A 19520-nucleotide genomic window follows, 5' to 3' on the forward strand; every position below is an offset into this window, starting at 1 on the left:
CCGTGTAATTACACGGGTTCTATACTAATTTCAAACAAAATGTTACTCCATACTCCTAAATGATTTCATATACAAATACGGAGTATATTTTTAAATAAAATAACTCCAGATAAGATAATTTCTAAGAAAATGAGTTGATTCAACCAAATAAGTCCGAGCGGGCCACCGTGTTACATACCCCCAATTTTTTTCGCACCGACCACAGAAGTGAAAAGGCTTCAAAGTTCCCGCCTTGGGAAATTTCCAGCTACGGCACACTTCTGATTCCACATTTCCACTGCACAAACGCCTATTTCTCACCGGAAAAAGGGATAAAAGCCCTAAAACCCAAACTTCACCGGAAATCTCGCAGCCGACGCCAAATGGTGTCAACTTGGCAGCTACATTCCGACGGCGGAGACAATTTCCGATGGGAAATATCTCCAACGCCGAAACCCTCCCACCAGCAAAACAACTACCACTGCTCTACTCCTCCGCCTTCTCTCCCTTCCTTCCACGACGTTCTGGTTCAAGGTCTTTTTCTCTCTCCTCTGACCAATTTTTTATTAAATAATTTGATTGATTTTTAATTTATAGATTTTGGAAAAATTGCGCAGGATGTTCGAAGATTTTGGAAGATTGTAATAAACGGAATGTTGTTGTTGATGATGATATTACTCCGATGTTTCGAACTGGATCGGGAAGCTCTGTTGTTCTGAAGAAGTCGTCGATTGCGAAAGCTTATTCTGTTCTTGGAGATGATATCGTCGACAATTTTGATACAGGTTAGGGTTTTTACTCTTTATTGTGTTAATCTTTGATATTTCTGTAATTGTATTAGGTCTAAATTCTTGTTCAGCTAGATTTTGTTGTGATTGAATTTGAAAGTTTGATTGTTGAGAACTGGTTTTGGTGGTCTACATTTCAGTGTGTTTTATACTTGTATATACTTTTGACCATTCTTAGCCAATTACACGCAATAGTTTACACTGATGTACTAGGGCACATCAATGAAATGTTGTGATCACCCTTTCGTAGTTTGTAATTATCCATCTTTCATGCTTCGTGTTTCTTAGATTTCTCCGAACAAGTTGAAGTTGAACTGCTGGTTGGGAGTGTACATTCTAAATCATACGTTACGAGTTTTAATGAAAAAGTGGAAGTACTACACAACATTGGAATGTAAGGATTGAAGCGTTCTATTATTGCTATTAATCAAATTGAAAACCCGTGTTGGCATGATTTGCTTAATAGATTTCTGATTTTTTTAAGAATTTGAAACAGATGTAAATTTTGCGTTTGATTGCTTTTCCAGGGCAACCATGTTTTAAAGGAAATGGTTTCACTTCCCCCAATTCGATGTTTCAAACAGGCTCTGGGAAGAAGGTTAATATTTCTTCTACTGGACTTATCAGAGCTAGAGCAATGTTGGGTATCGAAGAAAATAACGATGATTGTTCCATCGAAGGTTTTGAGCCTGCAAAAAAGAAATTTCGTGGAGTGGACACGTCTGCGAGTGAAATACGATCACATTTAGGGAAGAGGAAGATAGGGATCAGCAGCGAGGGAGCCGAAAATGACATGCACTGCTCAAAGTTTCCGTTTCATTTGAAGAGTGATGCATCAGGAACTGAGTTTGGTGATGAGGATTTTGGTAAACTTATACGACCAGAGATGTCTGATTCTACCTGCAAACCACCTGCGATTAAGTTCAATACTGCAGGTGGTAGATCAATTTCAGTATCTAGGGATGCCTTGCAGCGAGCGCGAAACCTTCTCGGTGACCCAGAGATGGAAAGTCTTTCAAATGAAGGGGATGCAGGTGCTTCCATGTTTTCGTTTTTCAAGCATGAGAATTCTGGTGGGAGCTTCCTTAACAAGGAAAACACGACTGATTTTTCTCATCAATTTGAACAAAATCCAAAGATCTTTGTATCGCCAATGAAGTCATCTACTAAAAATCCTTTGGAAGCTAAATCAGAAACCTTGATCTCAGGGACGAATTTAATGAGGAAATTTGATGATGAGGAAGTCATCTGCAATTCCAATGGTAAACTATCCTCATCATGTCCGACAAAGAGTTTGCAAGGGAAACCTCTTGTACCGGATGCAATACTTCAACCCTCCATGGTCAATGGTGCCGGTCCAGGTTTACATAGACTCTCAAAGCCATCTGGGGGGAAACTAGCTGATATAACAAACACTATAAGCATTGACTCTGCAGTCTCTACAACTAAAAAAGGAATAATCACTGATCTAAGGAGACTTGGGAAACGAAGTTCTGTTTCTCCATTCAAGATGCCAAGAAATTCAAAGTTCATCACTCCTCTGAACTGCAACCTTTCTTCGGCCCCAAATGGTGAGTTCCTGAAATTTTTTGATGGGTTTGACAAAGTCTAAGTACCCGTCCCTACCTAACAAGCTGTTTATTATTTAGAATTGTCCAGCAGGGAATCCGAGGCTTCATATTGTCGAAAAAGGGTTTGTACCCGTTATCCCTTTCAGCACTCAAGATTGTATGTCAAGGAGTTTTTTAAAAAGCCTCCAACCTCTTCAATAATGGTATGTAAAGTAATCTCAACAGTTCTTTCTACTTTTAGTGTTTCCATTCATTGTTGCTGAATTTTCCATTGAACCTTGACGAATTTAGCTGGAGCATATTCCAGAGCAAGAGCGGCACATAAATCCTAGAACTTCGGAGAAATACACATTTTGTGATGGATCCCAGCTATTAGGTGTTGAAAATTTCTACCATATGCTGGTTCAGTCAGGAGCTTCTGCGCAACATGCATCCAAAGAGTAAGCTATTCTAATATTTCCCTTTTCTCCCTTACCCAGACTTGGCTAGTTGTATTGGCAGAAGAGGAATTTTTTTGGGGTTTCAGAAAATTTAAGCTTTTTACTTTGACGGTGGAGTACTTCTATATTTTCTGAAGTGCTTGAGCATAAGCTAGTTTTGATGGGTGCTTCGTTTACAGGATGTTTACCAGTCAAGACATGCCACGTAATAAAGAAAATAAGCATGTGATATAAGTAGCTTTCGTAATGTATACATGACGTTTGATTAATAAACCACATTTTACCATGCATGCTGAATTGATTCTCCACATACGGGGAAGTAAGAATTCAGTTTTAAACCTTTTTTATTCCTTAACATAGTTGGAGAATTGTGGAGGTTGTTTTGTCACTCATAACTTCAAGTCTTGGAATCTAAAGTTTTTGTTTATCTTGCAGGTGGGTCGCAAATCACTACAAGTGGATTGTGTGGAAACTTGCTAGCTATGAGAGATATTATTCATCTAAATTTATGAAGAAGTTCTTAATAGTTTCTAATGTTCATGAGGAGTTGAAGTATAGGTGAACTTTAACTATGTTTCTTTTAAAGAAATGTAGTATGTTATTTATTTATTTATTTATTCTCTCATGGAATGATTGAGATAGGAGCTTGAAGTGTTTTGACACAATTTCTTGTGCACTTTTGCAGATATGAACGTGAAGTCAATCATGGTCAGCGTTCTGCAATCAAAAGGATTTTAGAAGGAGATGCATCACCTTCTTCCATGCTGGTGCTATGTGTCTCTGATATTGAGAATCCAAGTACAAGTATGGCGGAAAAGAGTAGCAATTTTAGAATAGAACTTACTGATGGGTGGTACTCTGTATGTGCCCAGTTAGATGTCATGCTGTCAAAGCAACTTGATGCGGGGAAATTATTTGTGGGACAAAAACTACGGGTATTGAAATTTTGTTTATAGCACTCCATATCTTGTTGAGGATACTGTGCTTGAAACAACAGTTTCTTAATGATTGTTTGTCCTGTAGATATGTGGAGCTGGTTTAAATGGCTGGAATGGACCTGTTTCTCCACTTAAGGTTTGCTCTTCCTTTTTTAGCTTTCTTGAAGACTAAAAGTTGCTTGCTGAGTAGTAAAACCAGTTATGCATCATCATATGGGTTTCCTCAGACCTTTTACTTATTTCTCAGGCATCATCAGCAATTAGCTTAATGCTGCATATGAACGGAACATACAGAGCTAGCTGGCATGAACGTTTAGGATTCTGTGAGTATTATTAACTGATTATTTTTCTTCTCCGAGTTCTCCCTTAATTTTTTTGTCATAACTTGATGATTTGTGTGGTCCATTAAAATCTGAAGGTCGAGGGGTGTGTGCACCATTGGCGTTTAGATGCATCAAGGATAATGGAGGTCTAATCCCTAGGACCCTAGTTGGAGTTACCAGGATATATCCTGTTCTTTACAGAGAAAGGTAGACTTGTCATGCTGCTACACATTTGAACAGTGTACTTCTTTTCATGATATAAAATAAACCATGTATGCTTTCAACAGGTTGAAGAGTGGAGGCTATATTGTGAGGTCAGAAAAGTTGGAAGCTTCACTTACTCAGCTTTACAACCAGAGGTGAGGTTTTCCCTGCCGTTACTGCGAGATGTGTGATTGTTTCCTTTTTGAACCAATGATCACTTTTTTTTCATGGTGGAATATTGGAATAGTTCTGTCACCATTTTCCTTGTCAATGTTAGCGAAATTTTAATTTTTTCCCTTTCAAATCAATGTTACTATGTAATCACGGTGGAATAATAGCGCGACCTTTTGTTTTTCTTTTGCTGGTGAGATGTGTGATTGTTTTTGGATCCAATGACTACTTTAGAATCATGGAGGAATAATTGTGTTTTCATATGCGTTGCTATAAAATAAGCTTGCTCACATGCACTGTTGAATTTTTGTCTTTAGTAATTGTTTTTAAGTGGAAAAGACACTGGTACATGAAAGTACTAGATTAGGTCCCAATGCATGCACGGATATTTGATAATTATTATTTGACTATCTTTTTCATAAATATTTATCCCTTGAAGCTAATGCGTAATTAATAAATCTTGAACGTACTCATTTAATCATCTAATGTATTTACTCCCTCTGTTCCTGATTATTAGTCCCTTTTGGAATCTTGTCACTATTTACAATTGAAGAGAATCTTCTAATTTCTTTCCCATACATATTTCAAAATATATTCATGTGAGATCTTGTTTTGTTCGTTTCCATGTGTTGTTTAACAACATCAAATGTTTATATTTCTTTAACGTACGTATTTGGAGATATTTACTTTTAAATATTGAGTTGAAACGGATGAAAAAGTCAAAAGGGGACTAATATTTAAGAATGGAGGGAGTAATATGTTTAATATGATAATTTGACCAAAATATTCGATATGCTTAAATGTTAATTTGACCAAAATGTTGATTAAATATACTTTCTATTTTGTTCACATTAATAGTTGACTAAAATATTACCAAAATCTTCTAATACTGATATATTCTATAACCCTATAATTTTTGTCTATACATAAACAGTTTATACAAAAAGTAGAGAAAATAAATAAAATAAAATAGATATGTTATTTTAGGAAAGGGGTTTTTGGCGGGAAAATTTTGCATCAAGAAGTGACGTGTCATTCTTGGTGTATTTTAGTATAATGTAATAGATTTATCATGAGTTTTCTATTTATACAACTATATTTCCTTTTCTTGCAAGCTTGTGTGAACCTTTTTTTTTTTTCTTCCTAAAGGTGGACAACTCAGCTGAAAATAAAATTAAAAATATTCATCCAACTTAGAAACTAATGTGATGTGATGAGAATTTGGAATAAAAGATAAGTTCGGTTTACTTATACTGTAAAGCTAGATCCCTGTCAATAGGAGCAGCAATCCACCCAGCCACTATCCCGCCATTAGCACTTAGCAGGATTGAGAAAAGTTCTATGTATACTTTTCAGAGTAGTAGGGGGATTACATCTAAAAGTATCGTGGGAGAATTGCAATATAGCCAAGGAAACATTTCTTAAGTAGAAGGTGATATAAGATGTGTACTTCTAAAACACACTTAGGCCTTCAGTATTTGACCCCCTCCACCACCTGGTTCCCCTTATTTTGAAGAACTTTTGACGTTCTACTGTTTTCCAGTTTTCTTCCACGTATGACACGATTGGCATCAGACACAGTTGCATATACTGGTGAAATAATAAAATATGCAATCTTAAAAGGTTTTTTTAGCAAGTCTTGCAGAAAGATTTACTAGGTGTTTCTGTTCGATCCCTTTATCCATTTCTAATGGAGCCAAAAGATTCAATAAACTTTGGCTCTGAAAAACAGTTGCACAGAAGTATGTTGTTCATTTTTAGAAATCTTTTGGAGATGTTTCATACTAATTTGTTCCAAGCTTTGCTGTACAGGCGCTCTAACGTCGTAGAAGGACTTACATCAGACTTTCAGAGAGGTTTGGTTGGTTCTTGTATAGAGAATGACTATGATAATGAAGGAGCAAAGATCCTGAAGATGCTTGAGAGTGCTGCTGAACCAGAACTATTGATGGCAGAAATGAGTTCTGAGCAGTTATCATTATTCTCAAAGTATCGAGCGAAAATTGATGTGCGTTCCTGTTCTCGTGCTTTGATGAGAATCCAAACTTTATTTATAGCTAATATGCTGTCCTGACTGCAGGAGACAAGGCAGGGAGACTTGCAGAGGTTGATCGAGAAGGCACTTGAAGATGCAGGATTAAGTGCTAGAAACGTCACCCCATTTATGCGAGTAAGGGTTGTTGGACTGAAAAGTAGAGGACAATACAAAGGTGAAGTCCAAAGGGAAGGGTTAATTACAATCTGGAATCCTACCGAACAGCAGGTTGGTAAAGAACAAGAGAAATATTCATCTGTTGCATGTTTTCAAACTCAGACGTAGCCTCTTCCCTCATACATCATCTTGACTTACTAAACTTCTTATTTTAATTGTTCTCATTGAAATGATATTACTTGTCAGATGCTAGAGCTGGTAGAGGGGCAGCCTTATGCTATTTCAGGTCTCATACCGTTGCATTCTGATTTAACTACACTATATTTACAAGCTAGAGGTTCTAGCACTAAATGGAAGCCTTTGACTACAAAAGAAAAGGAATCATTCGGGTAAATATCATCTCCCTAGGTTGTCAAATTGTTTCTATGTCAGAATCTTTTAAGCTGACTTAATTTTTGTAGGCCCTTCTTCAATCCTCGCAAGTCAGTATCATTATCAAGAATGGGGGAGGTTCCTCTGTCCAGGTGATATTAATTTGTTAGCTTTTTTGCGATATCATGCTTCTGGTAACAGAAAGTCGTGGATTTATGTGTTTGTGCTTACTTCCATATTTTTTCCTGTACAGTGAATTTGATACTGCTGTGCTGGTTTTACACGTGGGCCTAGAGTATATATCTGGTCAACAAAAAAGACAGTGGGTGTTTGTAACTGATGGATCCTTGTGCGAGCGACAAACAGAAGTATCAACAATCTCCTTGCTGGCTATAAGCTACTGTTCCCAATGCTCTGACGATGATTCCATATCTCCAATTAATAATAACCTTGTTGGCAGCATAGTAAGTAAATAAGTGTTTTAAAGCTGAAGAACATATGAACTGCAATTTGGCATTTAATGAGGACAATTTTATCTAAGAGGGGGGGGGGGGGGGGGGGAGAGTTGGTAGATTGGTTGACATGGAGATCATCTTCATCAATCAAGCTCAGGGCTAAGCATATTATTCCTTCTGTTAACTTTGTTCTCTTTGTGCTCAATTATTACCCACCTGGAGTTAATGATGTTCACCACTTAACTGCTACAAAGAATCTACATAAATTTCAGAGATGATTAGTAGCTTCTAGGTAATATTTATTTCTAGTCTTTTACAGTTTGTCTCATTGGAATGGATTAGGATGGGGAAGGAGATTTTAATCATTTAACCTGGTAAATGGACCATTTGCGTACAATGAAAAAGCAAGTTCTGATTATTATGCTTTACTTCAAAGCAATTGATTATGCTGTTGAATAACTCCGTTCACATGTTCATCTTTAGCTCATTATTTATTCAAATTGGCATGTTTTGATGATAAATTCCACCAAGGCTGCTCTCCTGAGCATTTGTTTGATTATACACACGGGAGCATGGTGTACGTTTTGCTCCTGGCCAATGTTCTTTTAAATAAACTCCCATGCCCTTTTATCACGCGTGCATGCTCTTTTGTAATGCGTGCATGCTTTTTATATAAACTGCATATATTCTCTTATGTTTTAATGTAATCTTCTTGTAGAATGAAGTTGAGAAAAGTTATTTTATTTGAACTGCTTGTAATTTGTGAATTTACATCCGAAGTTTGACTTCCCCTAATTTTTGTAACAGGTTGGGTTCTGCAATCTTGTGAAGAGAGCTAAGGATCATGCAAATGATATGTGGGTAGCGGAAGCTACAGAAAATTCGACATATTTCCTCAAGTATAATGATCCATATTGTTCCCATCTCAAAGATGCCTTTGGTCTCGTTAAGAAATGGGAGCAAAGTGGTAGCTCAGTAAGCATCATCTTTATATGACATTTGCGTTGATTTTTTTTGATGTTCACTGTTCTAAACTATGGCTTACTCCTCACAGATAATCGAGATGCTCAGAGAGAAGGTTTTGCATATAGTTGGTGGTTCTAAAGGCTAGGACGTTGAATTGTTTCCTGGCTGTCATGTAAGTGGAGATATCAGATTTTTTCCAGTTTTCATATTGTCTAAGGCGATTGGATTAGGTCCGGGTGAAACTTATAGTAGTATTACATTAAGAAGTACTAAATACAGTCTACACTGTTAGATTATAATTGCATCATTTTAAAATGTTTTGCAGCTGGAAGGTTTAGTACTTAAATTACCCACATTTGCTGCATACCTAATCCGTTCCCTATAGTTAGGGGCGCACCCTAGTAGCTCACTAGCTCCTTGATACAGTAAAGGTCATTTAGCTTTCTGTTACTTAATGCATGTCGAACAGTTGAACCGACAATTATACTGCTAAAATCTCAATGACTCTCATGGCCCTTTTTCTCTTTTCTTTTGTTTTTGTTTTTCCTCTTGTAATGGAGGTTCATTTTGACATTCTGAAGAAAAATAACTAATGCTAGTGATTTTCTTCCGTTTGCATTATCATGCCTGCGTGGCTTTTCAGTTTCCAAGTCTTTTGCTGGCACAGATGTTCAGAACGAGTAGGGGACTTTTTGCACTGAGTATTATCAGGAGCTAAACCCAGGTGTCCTGTATGAGCTCTGGCAAGTCCTTATATTGCTTCTTCTCATGCCATGCTCTGACATTTATAGAGTATCCATGCAACAAATGGAATAGATGAAGCGTGCATCTTTGGAGCTCCAATTTTTAGGTGGATCAGCATCAGTGAGTATGCCAATCTGTCTGGAATCCATAACCCGTGAACTTTTCCAAGCCGCCTCTCAGCGGCAAAGCATGATATGCAACCTGCAGTCTACCGTTGTTTCTCTTCGCGTTGCCACAAGTGACAGATTTTACTGGGATAACACCCTGGCAAGTCAAACAGAGACATGAAAGGTTGTGCTAAGATCATCCTTTTCAAGCTGTTTCCGTAAATGCAGATGTCATTATCACTTGATGGTTCTAAAAACAACCTTTCGTCTGACACAATCAACACTGCCCCGGCCTGAGTTACCTGATACAGCATTACGCAATTTAGATGGAGGTCTGTAAATGTTGTAATCTCCGGGAGTATTTTCCTGCTGCTTGGGTTTGCTAGAATCAGCCAAAGTCGTGCTGGCTTGTATCTTGCAGGACATTGCGAAATTTGTACAGCAAAGGAAGGTTGAGTTATTTGATTAATGTAAAATATCTATAGTTGTGTAAATTCAGCGTACTGTTTGGAACCGCCCCTCTACCACCCCTGACACAACCAGAAAAAGAAAGTATATACTGAAGAAACCTTGTACAGTTGGGATGGAGAATTTGCCAAAGAGCTACATCGGCTACGTGAAAGTTTTTAACATCTTTGTGCAGTTTTACTTACATTTGGGAATTGGGATGTAAGCTTGTGAAGAACTGAAACAGTTTTTAGTTTCCGGGCATACTGTACTAATCGTATTTGATTGCACTCTGTATTATTTTCAATCAATGGTTTAGTGGCAGATTAAGATGCTATGCCAGCATTAATACCATTCCTTACCCCTAATTATCTCTATGTCAATATCTGACCAATGGTACAGTTCAGGCCGAGGCTGTTGTAAAATGACAGAAAAAATCCGACCAGCTCGGATGTTCAACCAAATTTTATTCTTATATCAGGGTAGGAATACACCGAATACATCACAAATAATATGAGTATTAATAGTTTTGATGGAATAAACACTATGAACTTCGATATGCATAATAGAAATTCTAATGGTAGTATCTAGTTGAAAATACAGTTATATTTTTCTCTTAATTTTACTTTTGTAACTAATTATTTTAAAGTCTGGATATTTTATGGTTGTTATGCTTAGTTGGCATGTAACACGTGGCAAAAACAGCCACATACTCCTTTAGTTGGTCCAAATCAACATCCCAAACCAATATTCCATGCATTTTCATAAAAAAAAATCTTACTCTGCTCGTCGACACGAATCAAAAGACTCCATGTGAATATGTTTTTTCTTATACATCGGAAAGTTAGTAAATTCTCTAAAATTCTAAATAGTTGCAAGATTCCAAACAGAAAGAACATTTAGAAACGGAGGGAGTACCGTAACAAATATTTTTTTTGTTAGCAAAATATCTAAAAGCATCTGGTGAAGCTGAAACAGCCGCCATTCAAGTTTTGCATGCATATTTTGTCTGTCTATTATCAGTACTATTCATATTCTCCTTTCTCTCAACTTTTCTGAACATTCTCTGTTGTCTGTTAAACTCAGTACACTACAGTAGTACTCTCACACCACTACACCAGTACACTCACACATCTTCACTCTCCCTTTCCCTCTGCCTTTCCCATCAATCAATCGCGTCCGTCGATCGAAACATGCAGTACCCTTTGATCAAACACTCACTCAAGATGTTTCATTATATAAATAAGACAGCAAGTCAATAAGAATTGTAAAAAAAAGTGAATGGAAGTAGGGATGAAGAAGAGTAACAAGGCAAGAGGGTGTATTAAGACAAGTAGAGGGCCTTGGGTTGTACGTCGAAACACGAAGAAGAAAGGTGTTGTAAGCTCACTCAGGTTTCCTAGTGAAAGAGAACGCCAAAACAACCAGGAGAGGGAGAAGAGACGACGCCTTATCACCAGGAGAATATTTGCAGGGCTTCGTGATCATGGCGGTTATAAGTTGCCTAAACATGCTGATAACAATGACCTCTTAAAGGCGTTATGTCATGAAGCAGGATGGCATGTTGAAGAGGATGGTGCAATCTGTAAGAAGGTATGCATGTATCATTTTTGGATTGTTTACAACTTTCTTGAAATGTAAGAAAGTTTGATGAATTTCTTCATTTTCTGTATTAGGATGCTGTGACTCGGAATGTAGGGTTGAACAGTGAGATATTGGCTCAAGTCTCGAGTGACGGTATTGCTTCTGAAGATCAATTTCATTTTAATGGAAGTTATGGATGCATTCAGGAATCTGTTGGAGGCGGCACCATTGATTTAACACTCTCACTTTCTCTACCTGCCTATAATCTATAACTAGTTAGTATCTTACTTAACAATAGGTATTGAAGATATCAAGAAATTATTGACAAATACATGAGAGTGTAAATGAAAAACTCTATTAATGACTGAAAGATATGGTGGAGGTTCTGAGTTGTTTCCCAGGTTTATTGTATCATGAACTACTCAATATTAACGTAATTTAGTTCAACTGTCAAATTAGTACTGTTATTTGCTTGTTCCGAGTATTTTTCTGCTATGGTGAACGGAAACATTATTGATCGCGCACATAAAGATTGGTACGATTGCTGGAGTTTCACTGCCTGATTTTGGGGTTAATGGTCGAGTAATGTGATACCTAATGGATCATAAGCAAATGCTTTGAACTTTAGGCAAAATTTGACATAATTATAGGTAGTATTGACAACAGATGTCTGACAAATTTCAAAAGTTGGAACAGGGACATTTTCTGTTTGTCCTGTAGACTGTAGTCATTGCTTGATTATCATCAGCAGTAGTTGGCAGTTCACAGAACATATTAGTGTATTACTCACATAATCAAGCACATCTTTGAACTTCAGATGAACTTTTGACTCAATTATGATATTGAGTATTGACAATGGAATTTGCTAATTACAGTTTTCCGTATCCTTCTTACAAAAAATGGAACAGCAGTTCGTTCCATACATCAGGCACACCAGGCAAACACCAATGTATACAATCAGAGTAGGACTCTGGTTTTGACAACTGTTCAGGACTCAGAGTTTCCCAAAACTTGCGATAAATAGAAGGATGTCCATCTTTTCGATATTCAGATAGCTGAGTGATGTTGAGAACTGTGACCTTTGAGCCTAATCGACTAAGGATGTCCTCCACCATGTTCATTGTTGGCAAATCAGAACCAGTTCCCCAGTAATTCTCCTGAGTAATGGGGTTACTCTCATTGTAGCAGTTTCCTTCACTTTCTGGATTCCACTCTTGGCCCCTGAATGTAGACAAAGCAAAATGGAAACTATCATTTAAGAGATGAAAGGGAACATAGCAAGAAGTGATCGTAGTACTAGCTCCGTGAAAATTGTAATTAATGAGTCCACTTAAGCATAGTGTAGAGGCCAAAGGAACTACATTATGAGTTAGTGTTTGATCAATAAATGCGACATTTCTGACTTCTCTCCAGACCTGGGACACAAGATAGAACTTGGCTAGTCTAAACATATAAGAAAAATATGAGAGAGATTGCAAAGTCTATCCAATGAAAGGATTTTACCATAAACTAGGACAATTATGTAAATGCTAGTAACTTTCCTCGTTAAGCTAGGGAGGATGACTAGGATTGGAAGTTTCCAAGACAAAATAACCAGAGCATGGACAATAACATTAGGCTTAGAAACATGGTAATGAGGAAGCTGGATTAGGAGCATAGCAGCAAGAAGACCGCTTCTGAGTACTCATCATGAGCATACTTAATTTATTTCACTAATAATAAGACGGCTGCTCCAACTGCACTTCAGCACAGCTTCAAGAATCTAGGATGTTTCTAAAATTATCATTTTGTTAGAGGGAGATTGTAGCAATGGTATACTCTCAAACATCTCTCCTTCTATTCTCAACTATCACTATTGGATTACTTGTTCCTAGCATTAGTTAGAGTCGTAGTAGAAAGACTATGTTGATTGATTCTCTAATGGGTTTCTAATGGGTATTGCTTTTTCCACTAGTCAATCAAACTAGATAAACATCTACTAAAAGACTACATGAGATTGATTGACGCCTTATATCAAAGTTGTAGGACGAAACAGTGCTATTTAAGAGCTGCAGTGTTTTAGCTAAACATAGCTAATAGCCTTAAACTTCCAATATAGCAACTGGATAAACGAAACTCATATTGATGAATAAATAGAGAAAAGGTCGAAAAAGTAACCAAGAAACCAATGTCCCAAAGAGGCGCTGATTAGAAGATTAATACAGTTGATAACTTGATATACAAGTAATATACAAGAAACAAGCTGCTCTAACAAAGATTGGAACATTATTAGTGTCACTATGCCAGAGAGAAACTCTCTTCATTTACAAGGAACAACCATATCATCCAAAAGCAATAAACACATTTTTGCTCAGCTGAGTTTATTTGAAATTAAATTACAAGGTTCTAGAAAATGATTTGGTTAGTTAGGCACTCACCATAGATGAGTTGGTGACATGGTAACAAAAAACACCCGCTTCTCAAGAGGATTGGCATTAGAATCCACCCATTTAGCCCAGGTTTTCATGGCCAACTCCATGGCTCGTACCCCATCCAACTCTTCACAAACTCTATTATCTTCACTACTCCACCTGACAATTTAAATATGCATGAAAAATAAATACTTTGTATTAGTTACTTCTTGGTATCAAAAACTATAAGTTACTTCTTGGCCACAAGTTAATTCATTGCCAAAGATTAAAAAGGATCATACTTACAACAGCTTTACCGGTCCTTGTCTCCACCATAAGTATGTATTGAACACAAGTATATCAGCATTCTCCCATTTGGAAAGATGCCTTGACAGTGAATCTGGGCGGATTATTCGATCACTTAACCTATGATTTACAGGGTCATCGGAATTTGAATCAACAAGTAAAGGAGCCCATAGAAATTCAACTGTGGCATTATACTCCTGCATTAAGAGGGCACTCAAATCAACAACTCAATAGTTCCATGTAGCATCAAAGGGACATGAAATAGCTACTGCAAATGACCAACAACAAGCAATACTGCTCTGATTCTTCAATTCACCTCAAGTATATCAGTATCTGTGTCAGATCTCCAATACTCCGACATGGACATGGACACTATCATTTCATTTCAAATGGAAATTTTCACATCATTACCAAGTTTGACACTTGGTCATGTACAAGTACCCAAGTCCGAGTGATATATTTCTGAGAAGTACAACACACATGAAACTGTGTAAGGACACATTCCAATAGAGAACTATAACAAATTACCTCTGCCCGGAAGACAGTAAGATGAGCATTCGGAGACATAGACCTCTTGTCGGCTGGAATCACAGACTGCAACAAACACACCAAAGAGATCCATTGGCCTCTATTGAGTGAATCTCCCACAAACATTAATCTCTTCCCTCTCAGCTTTTCCCACATTTCAGTAACATTCCACCTATTAACAACACCAAACCATCATCAAATTCACTAGAAACAACCATAATTCACAAAACTTAAACTCAAAAAAATGGCAAAAATTCATCGTATCATCAACTATCATAAGAATTAGTGAATTACCTCTTCAAGTTGCATTCATTAGGCTGCCATCTCCAATACTGGTACCCCAAATCAAGCCTTCCATGCTTATGACAAGCTAACTGATCAGACATGTAAGGACAATGGGACTCATTGTATAAAGGATATGAACCATTATCAAACACCCATTTCCCTGCAAATACATCACACTCCTTAACACCGCCCGGAACCGGCGAATGCCGGACACCTCCACCCCACCCCATATCTCCACCGCTGTACTCTACAGTAGAGCTACATGTAGTGAATCTATCCAACTCAACTGCAAAACCCAGTTTATAAAAACTCACCTTTAGGGTTCAACACTCAAAAACGCAAGAATCCCACCAAAATTCAGCCACCATTTTTAACAATTCAAAAAATCCAGTACATAGTTAAACACAGAATTTCAACAAACCCACAAAATTATCACTATCAAATGCCAGAAATTGAAGAAACGAGTACAAAAAAATTGGCGACTACATTAACACAACTAACCTGGGGGTGATTTCTGGGTATTTTGTAAATGAGGGTTATGATCTGGGTTTTGATACTGGTGAATTCTGAATTCATTGAAAAGTATTGTTGCAGTAATCAAAACCATAAAAATTAGAGAAATTAAAGGGAAGTAAGACCTCCTTCTGCTCCATTTCCAGCCCTGCACCATTGTTGCTGAAATGTAAGCAGGGGAGAGAAAGCGACGAAGGAGAGATTTTGTCGAAAGAATTAAAAATTGTTGTAATTAGCGTTTACCGACAGTGACCGATAATGGAAATTTGAAGAATTAGAAGAGTAATTAATTAAGGGTGGATTTTGTTAATACCAGGTTTTTGAGACTATTCAGACCTGAGAGCATGTTGTTAATAATTTAATGGGTTTGAACACGTTTGATTTTGTTATTTTGAATGGCTAAATTTTAAATTAAAGTGAACAAATTTGATTTATTTAAAAAAATATATTAAGGTTTGTAATCGTTGAGTGGTTTAAAACTATTCGTGTATGCACACTTGGGGGGTATTTGGTTAGGAAAGGTTTGAGAGAAAAAGAGCTTTTTGGGGGTGAATTAGAGGTTTGACTTTTAGAAAAAGCTATTTGGGAGTGTTTGGTTAGGAGCTTTTTGTGATTAGAGGTTTGAGAAAGTGGATGAAAATGACTATTTTGTCCTACTATTGCCTACAATTACAACCACTATCAACCTTGGTACCCTACATTATTTTTCTCCTAAAAACATTACTCACACTTTCTTTTTCATTTCACCCTATTTACTAGATTCGTTTTTTGTACTAATAAATTTTATATTAGTACTTTGAAGCAATTGAAATACATTGCAATCATGCTTGAAATATCATTAGTAATATTTCTCTATTTGAAAAATATATATTATTAAAAAAAAATTAATTAAAATTATTTTTTTTTAAATTATTTTATTCAGTTATTGTTTATTAAAAAAAATAAAGAGAAAAAAATTAACCCAATAAACTATTTGTCTAATATTAATAAAAAATAAAGTATATATGTCAATATCCTTAATGGTCATTTTACATATTAAACAGCTAACAGCTATCGGCTAATTTACCAAACACTTTTACACAAACAACTAATACAACCAGCTAGTCAAATCAGTTAATGTAAACAGCTAACCGTTAACAGCTAGTCAAACCAGCTATCAGCTAACAACTAACAGCTAATAATCAAATAGGGCCTTGATCTAGTTTCCGCCATTTTTTTTTGTGAGTACTTATGATTTCATCTTGAATTTGGTGTTTCTTTGACGAAATTTGGAGTTAAATTCGGATATGAGGTTAGGCGGAGTAGAGATCAAACAAACCGAGTATGAATAGGAGAGAGAAAGTAGTGAAGAAATGATATGACTGGTTTTTTCTTAGTTGGATGCTGGTTCTAGTCTTGGTAACTCCAAAGTGTCCATTTTAATTATGTAATCACGTTTATCACAAATTTAGTTTGCATTGATAATTAGTATTAAAGTCATTTTTAATACATATTTTGATATTTAGTTTGCATGAGAAGGCTCAGGGAAATGGTAATAGAACACTAACAAAAATTTGACGTCGCCAGGCATAAAGAATAAGGCGTGACAATTTTCCACCATAGATGTATCAGGTGAATTTTTGAAACTCACAAGGGTGTATGATGGAATATTGAAAACACGCGGGTATATGGTGATTTTTTGTAAATCTCAGGGTATATGGTGAAAGCCTAGTTAAAATTATTATTTGACCACTTTCTTTAGGGGTATATCTGAAAAGTGAAAGTATATGGTGAAAGCACAATTACAGTTATTATTTGACCCCCTGATAAAACACCTTCATTAAATGACGTACTATATATACTGCGACTCTACGAGACATTCATACTATATGTTTCAAAATAGAGAGATCGAAACAAGTTTTTGCTCCGCCACTGGTCTAACATAATATATTGCGATTCGATCTGCCATGTAGATGCCGATAGAGGCACTACGCTTGTTAATTGTTTGTGTGGATTGATCGAGTCGATTAGGGGAAACATGCAACAAATGGTTTTGTGACTCATGTGCATACTAATTACTCCCTCAGTCTATAAAAGATTGCTCCATATCACATTTTTTTACTTTATTAAGATAGAAAGCAAAAGAAAAGCAAGTGTGTTGATAGTTTTGCCTTTTTGCTAATTTAAATAATAGAATATGAGAGGAGTGATATGAGAATCACATACTGATACTATAAATGAGATGGTTTAAATTCAAAGGGATGGACCGAAAATAAAATTGGTGATATCTTTTAGCGAAGGATATTTACATGAGATATTTAAAATGTTTCAATTTTACTGAAACGATTTTTCATAAAACCTAAGGATATGGTTATATCGCGTTAATCTATATTATTAAAGTGGAGTGGTGCTTAATGTGAGGGTTTCAAAACCCCAATACTCCTCTCTCAACTACTCTTCCATTTTGGAAACAACTGAAAAAGGCATGGAGAATAATTAACCAAACAAATAAAGAGAAAATAAATAAAAGGGAAGCAACATCAATCGAATATGTATTATTAAAGCGGAGTGGTGCTTAATGTGGAGTTTCAAAACCCTGATACTCCTCTCTCAGCTACTCCCCCGTTTTGGAAATAATTGAAAAGGCATGGAGATTAATTAACTAAACAAATACAGAAAATAAACAAATAACTAAAAGGGAAACTACATTAATCGAATAAGAAAAAAGGAAAGTAATTAAATTGACAAAAAAGGAAAACTATATAATCATAACCAACGTCAATTAATAACAATTAATAATAATAATAATATAAGAAAAAAAATTAAGACAATTGTTAAAAGATCAATAATATTTTAAAGAATCTTATACGAAGTACATGTGATAGTGAAATTCTGTAATGTTCTTTAAGAGAAGTATTATTTAGGAAAATTAGAATCACTTTCAAAAATAGTTTAACAACAAAAAAACTTAATTACAAGCGATGTATTATTTTTATAATCCGGTTTGGTGCAGTCTGAGACGAAACATAAATCAAATCGTAAAGTGAGGTATTGCATTTCGCCAAATCATACTACTCCGCATATTACATGCATGACCGGACCAAATCATATTTAAACGGTTTGATGCTGTTTAGTTTTCGGTTAACATTTTTTTTTTTGTTAAAGTAATTTGTAACAAAAATGTTTAACTACATACATTAAATTTTTTTTTGAGAAAATCAGTATATTGCAGAATAAATCACAAAAGTCAATACTAATACTTTTGGGCCGATGTATATTGGATATAATTATTTAAAACAATATACATAATATTTCATGCTTAAAATGATTTATTGTGATTTTGCACGCGGTTTGTTATTGGTTCAATTTTTCGAGAACCAAACCAAACCACATAAATTGCAGTTTGAATTTCTTTTCCAAATCAAACCGCTAAATTACTTAGAGAAGAAGAGAGACAATAAGGTATGAGAAAAATGTATTGGAGGTACTGAGTTCAACATGCTTTGTGAATTTCATGCACTATTTTATCAGTTTCTAGAAAATAAGGTAAAATGAATATTACCAAATGAAGTACATACATGGATGTATCATTATATAATTTAATGCACTTTTTTTTATTAGCATTCTAATATTGAAATCCGTGCTTTAGTACGGGCACAGACTAGTTAGAAATATATAGAGAAATAGACGTGTTTTGAGATGGCTCGTTGCCTCATTGTTTACCTTGGAAGTGTTGGAACCTTGTTAGCAAAGTTTGCGAATCGAATTTTATTTTTTGTTTTATTTATTTCGAATTTTATTATAAATGAAAAATTACATGATGTTCTTGCTTATCGACCGTCTTATTGCCATGGCTAGCATCTTTAAGATGCATTTGACTATAAATTATGACAATAAGATGAATCTTAATTTTCAGATCTTCGGTCCAACTCGGTGGACCGCCGGCGTCGTCGTATTCGTCTCCGATGGCCGCTGCATGTGTTTGTGGTGTTCTCCTTGGTTGCGCTTGGTTGGTGGCGTGGTGTCGGTTTAATGTGTCGTCACCGCCTTTGAGTCGCCTTCCTCGGTTGCACTTGATTGTTGCCCACACCTCCCTTGTATTAGCTTCCTTGAGAAGCTTTGTTTCTTTTGCGCCTTGAGAAGCCTTAGTTTTGTTGTTATATAGTTTAGTTGTTTTATTTTCATGTATTTTGTTCTTATCTATTAGATTTTTCCGGAGACAAAGTGACTTTTAGATTATTTGATCTTTCATTGTGATAGGGAAACCTTAGAAACCGT

At 36.0% G+C, this 19520-nt stretch overlaps 3 protein-coding genes across 3 annotated transcripts; 2 read left to right on the forward strand and 1 right to left on the reverse strand.

The window, feature by feature from the left end:
* Nucleotides 1-191: 191 nt before the first annotated feature.
* Nucleotides 192-10011, forward strand: LOC110804778 (protein BREAST CANCER SUSCEPTIBILITY 2 homolog B). Its single transcript, XM_022010387.2, has 19 exons — nt 192-513; nt 597-764; nt 1295-2338; nt 2417-2541; nt 2630-2778; nt 3214-3336; nt 3464-3713; nt 3802-3852; nt 3964-4039; nt 4135-4246; nt 4327-4398; nt 6227-6422; nt 6495-6677; nt 6813-6955; nt 7028-7090; nt 7192-7402; nt 8201-8368; nt 8448-8531; nt 9003-10011. The coding sequence occupies exons 1-18, from the start codon at nt 363-365 to the stop codon at nt 8502-8504; spliced, it is 3342 nt and encodes a 1113-aa protein (XP_021866079.2). The 5' UTR covers nt 192-362; the 3' UTR covers nt 8505-8531; nt 9003-10011.
* Nucleotides 10012-10945: 934 nt separating this feature from the next.
* LOC130463966 (protein BRASSINAZOLE-RESISTANT 1-like) lies at nt 10946-11708 on the forward strand. The gene is made up of 2 exons (XM_056833289.1): nt 10946-11250; nt 11334-11708. Exons 1-2 carry the CDS (start codon nt 10951-10953, stop codon nt 11511-11513), a joined length of 480 nt encoding a protein of 159 aa, XP_056689267.1. The 5' UTR covers nt 10946-10950; the 3' UTR covers nt 11514-11708.
* A 294-nt stretch (nt 11709-12002) lies between these two features.
* On the reverse strand, nt 12003-15579 carry LOC110804789 (protein trichome birefringence-like 35). Its single transcript, XM_022010399.2, has 6 exons — nt 15252-15579; nt 14760-15036; nt 14466-14637; nt 13938-14134; nt 13659-13811; nt 12003-12462 (listed from the first exon to the last, which is right to left on the reverse strand). Exons 1-6 carry the CDS (start codon nt 15418-15420, stop codon nt 12132-12134), a joined length of 1299 nt encoding a protein of 432 aa, XP_021866091.1. The 5' UTR covers nt 15421-15579; the 3' UTR covers nt 12003-12131.
* Between the last annotated feature and the right edge of the window lie 3941 nt (nt 15580-19520).

This window comes from Spinacia oleracea, chromosome 6 (assembly GCF_020520425.1).
Source record: "Spinacia oleracea cultivar Varoflay chromosome 6, BTI_SOV_V1, whole genome shotgun sequence".
NCBI lineage: Eukaryota > Viridiplantae > Streptophyta > Magnoliopsida > Caryophyllales > Amaranthaceae > Spinacia > Spinacia oleracea.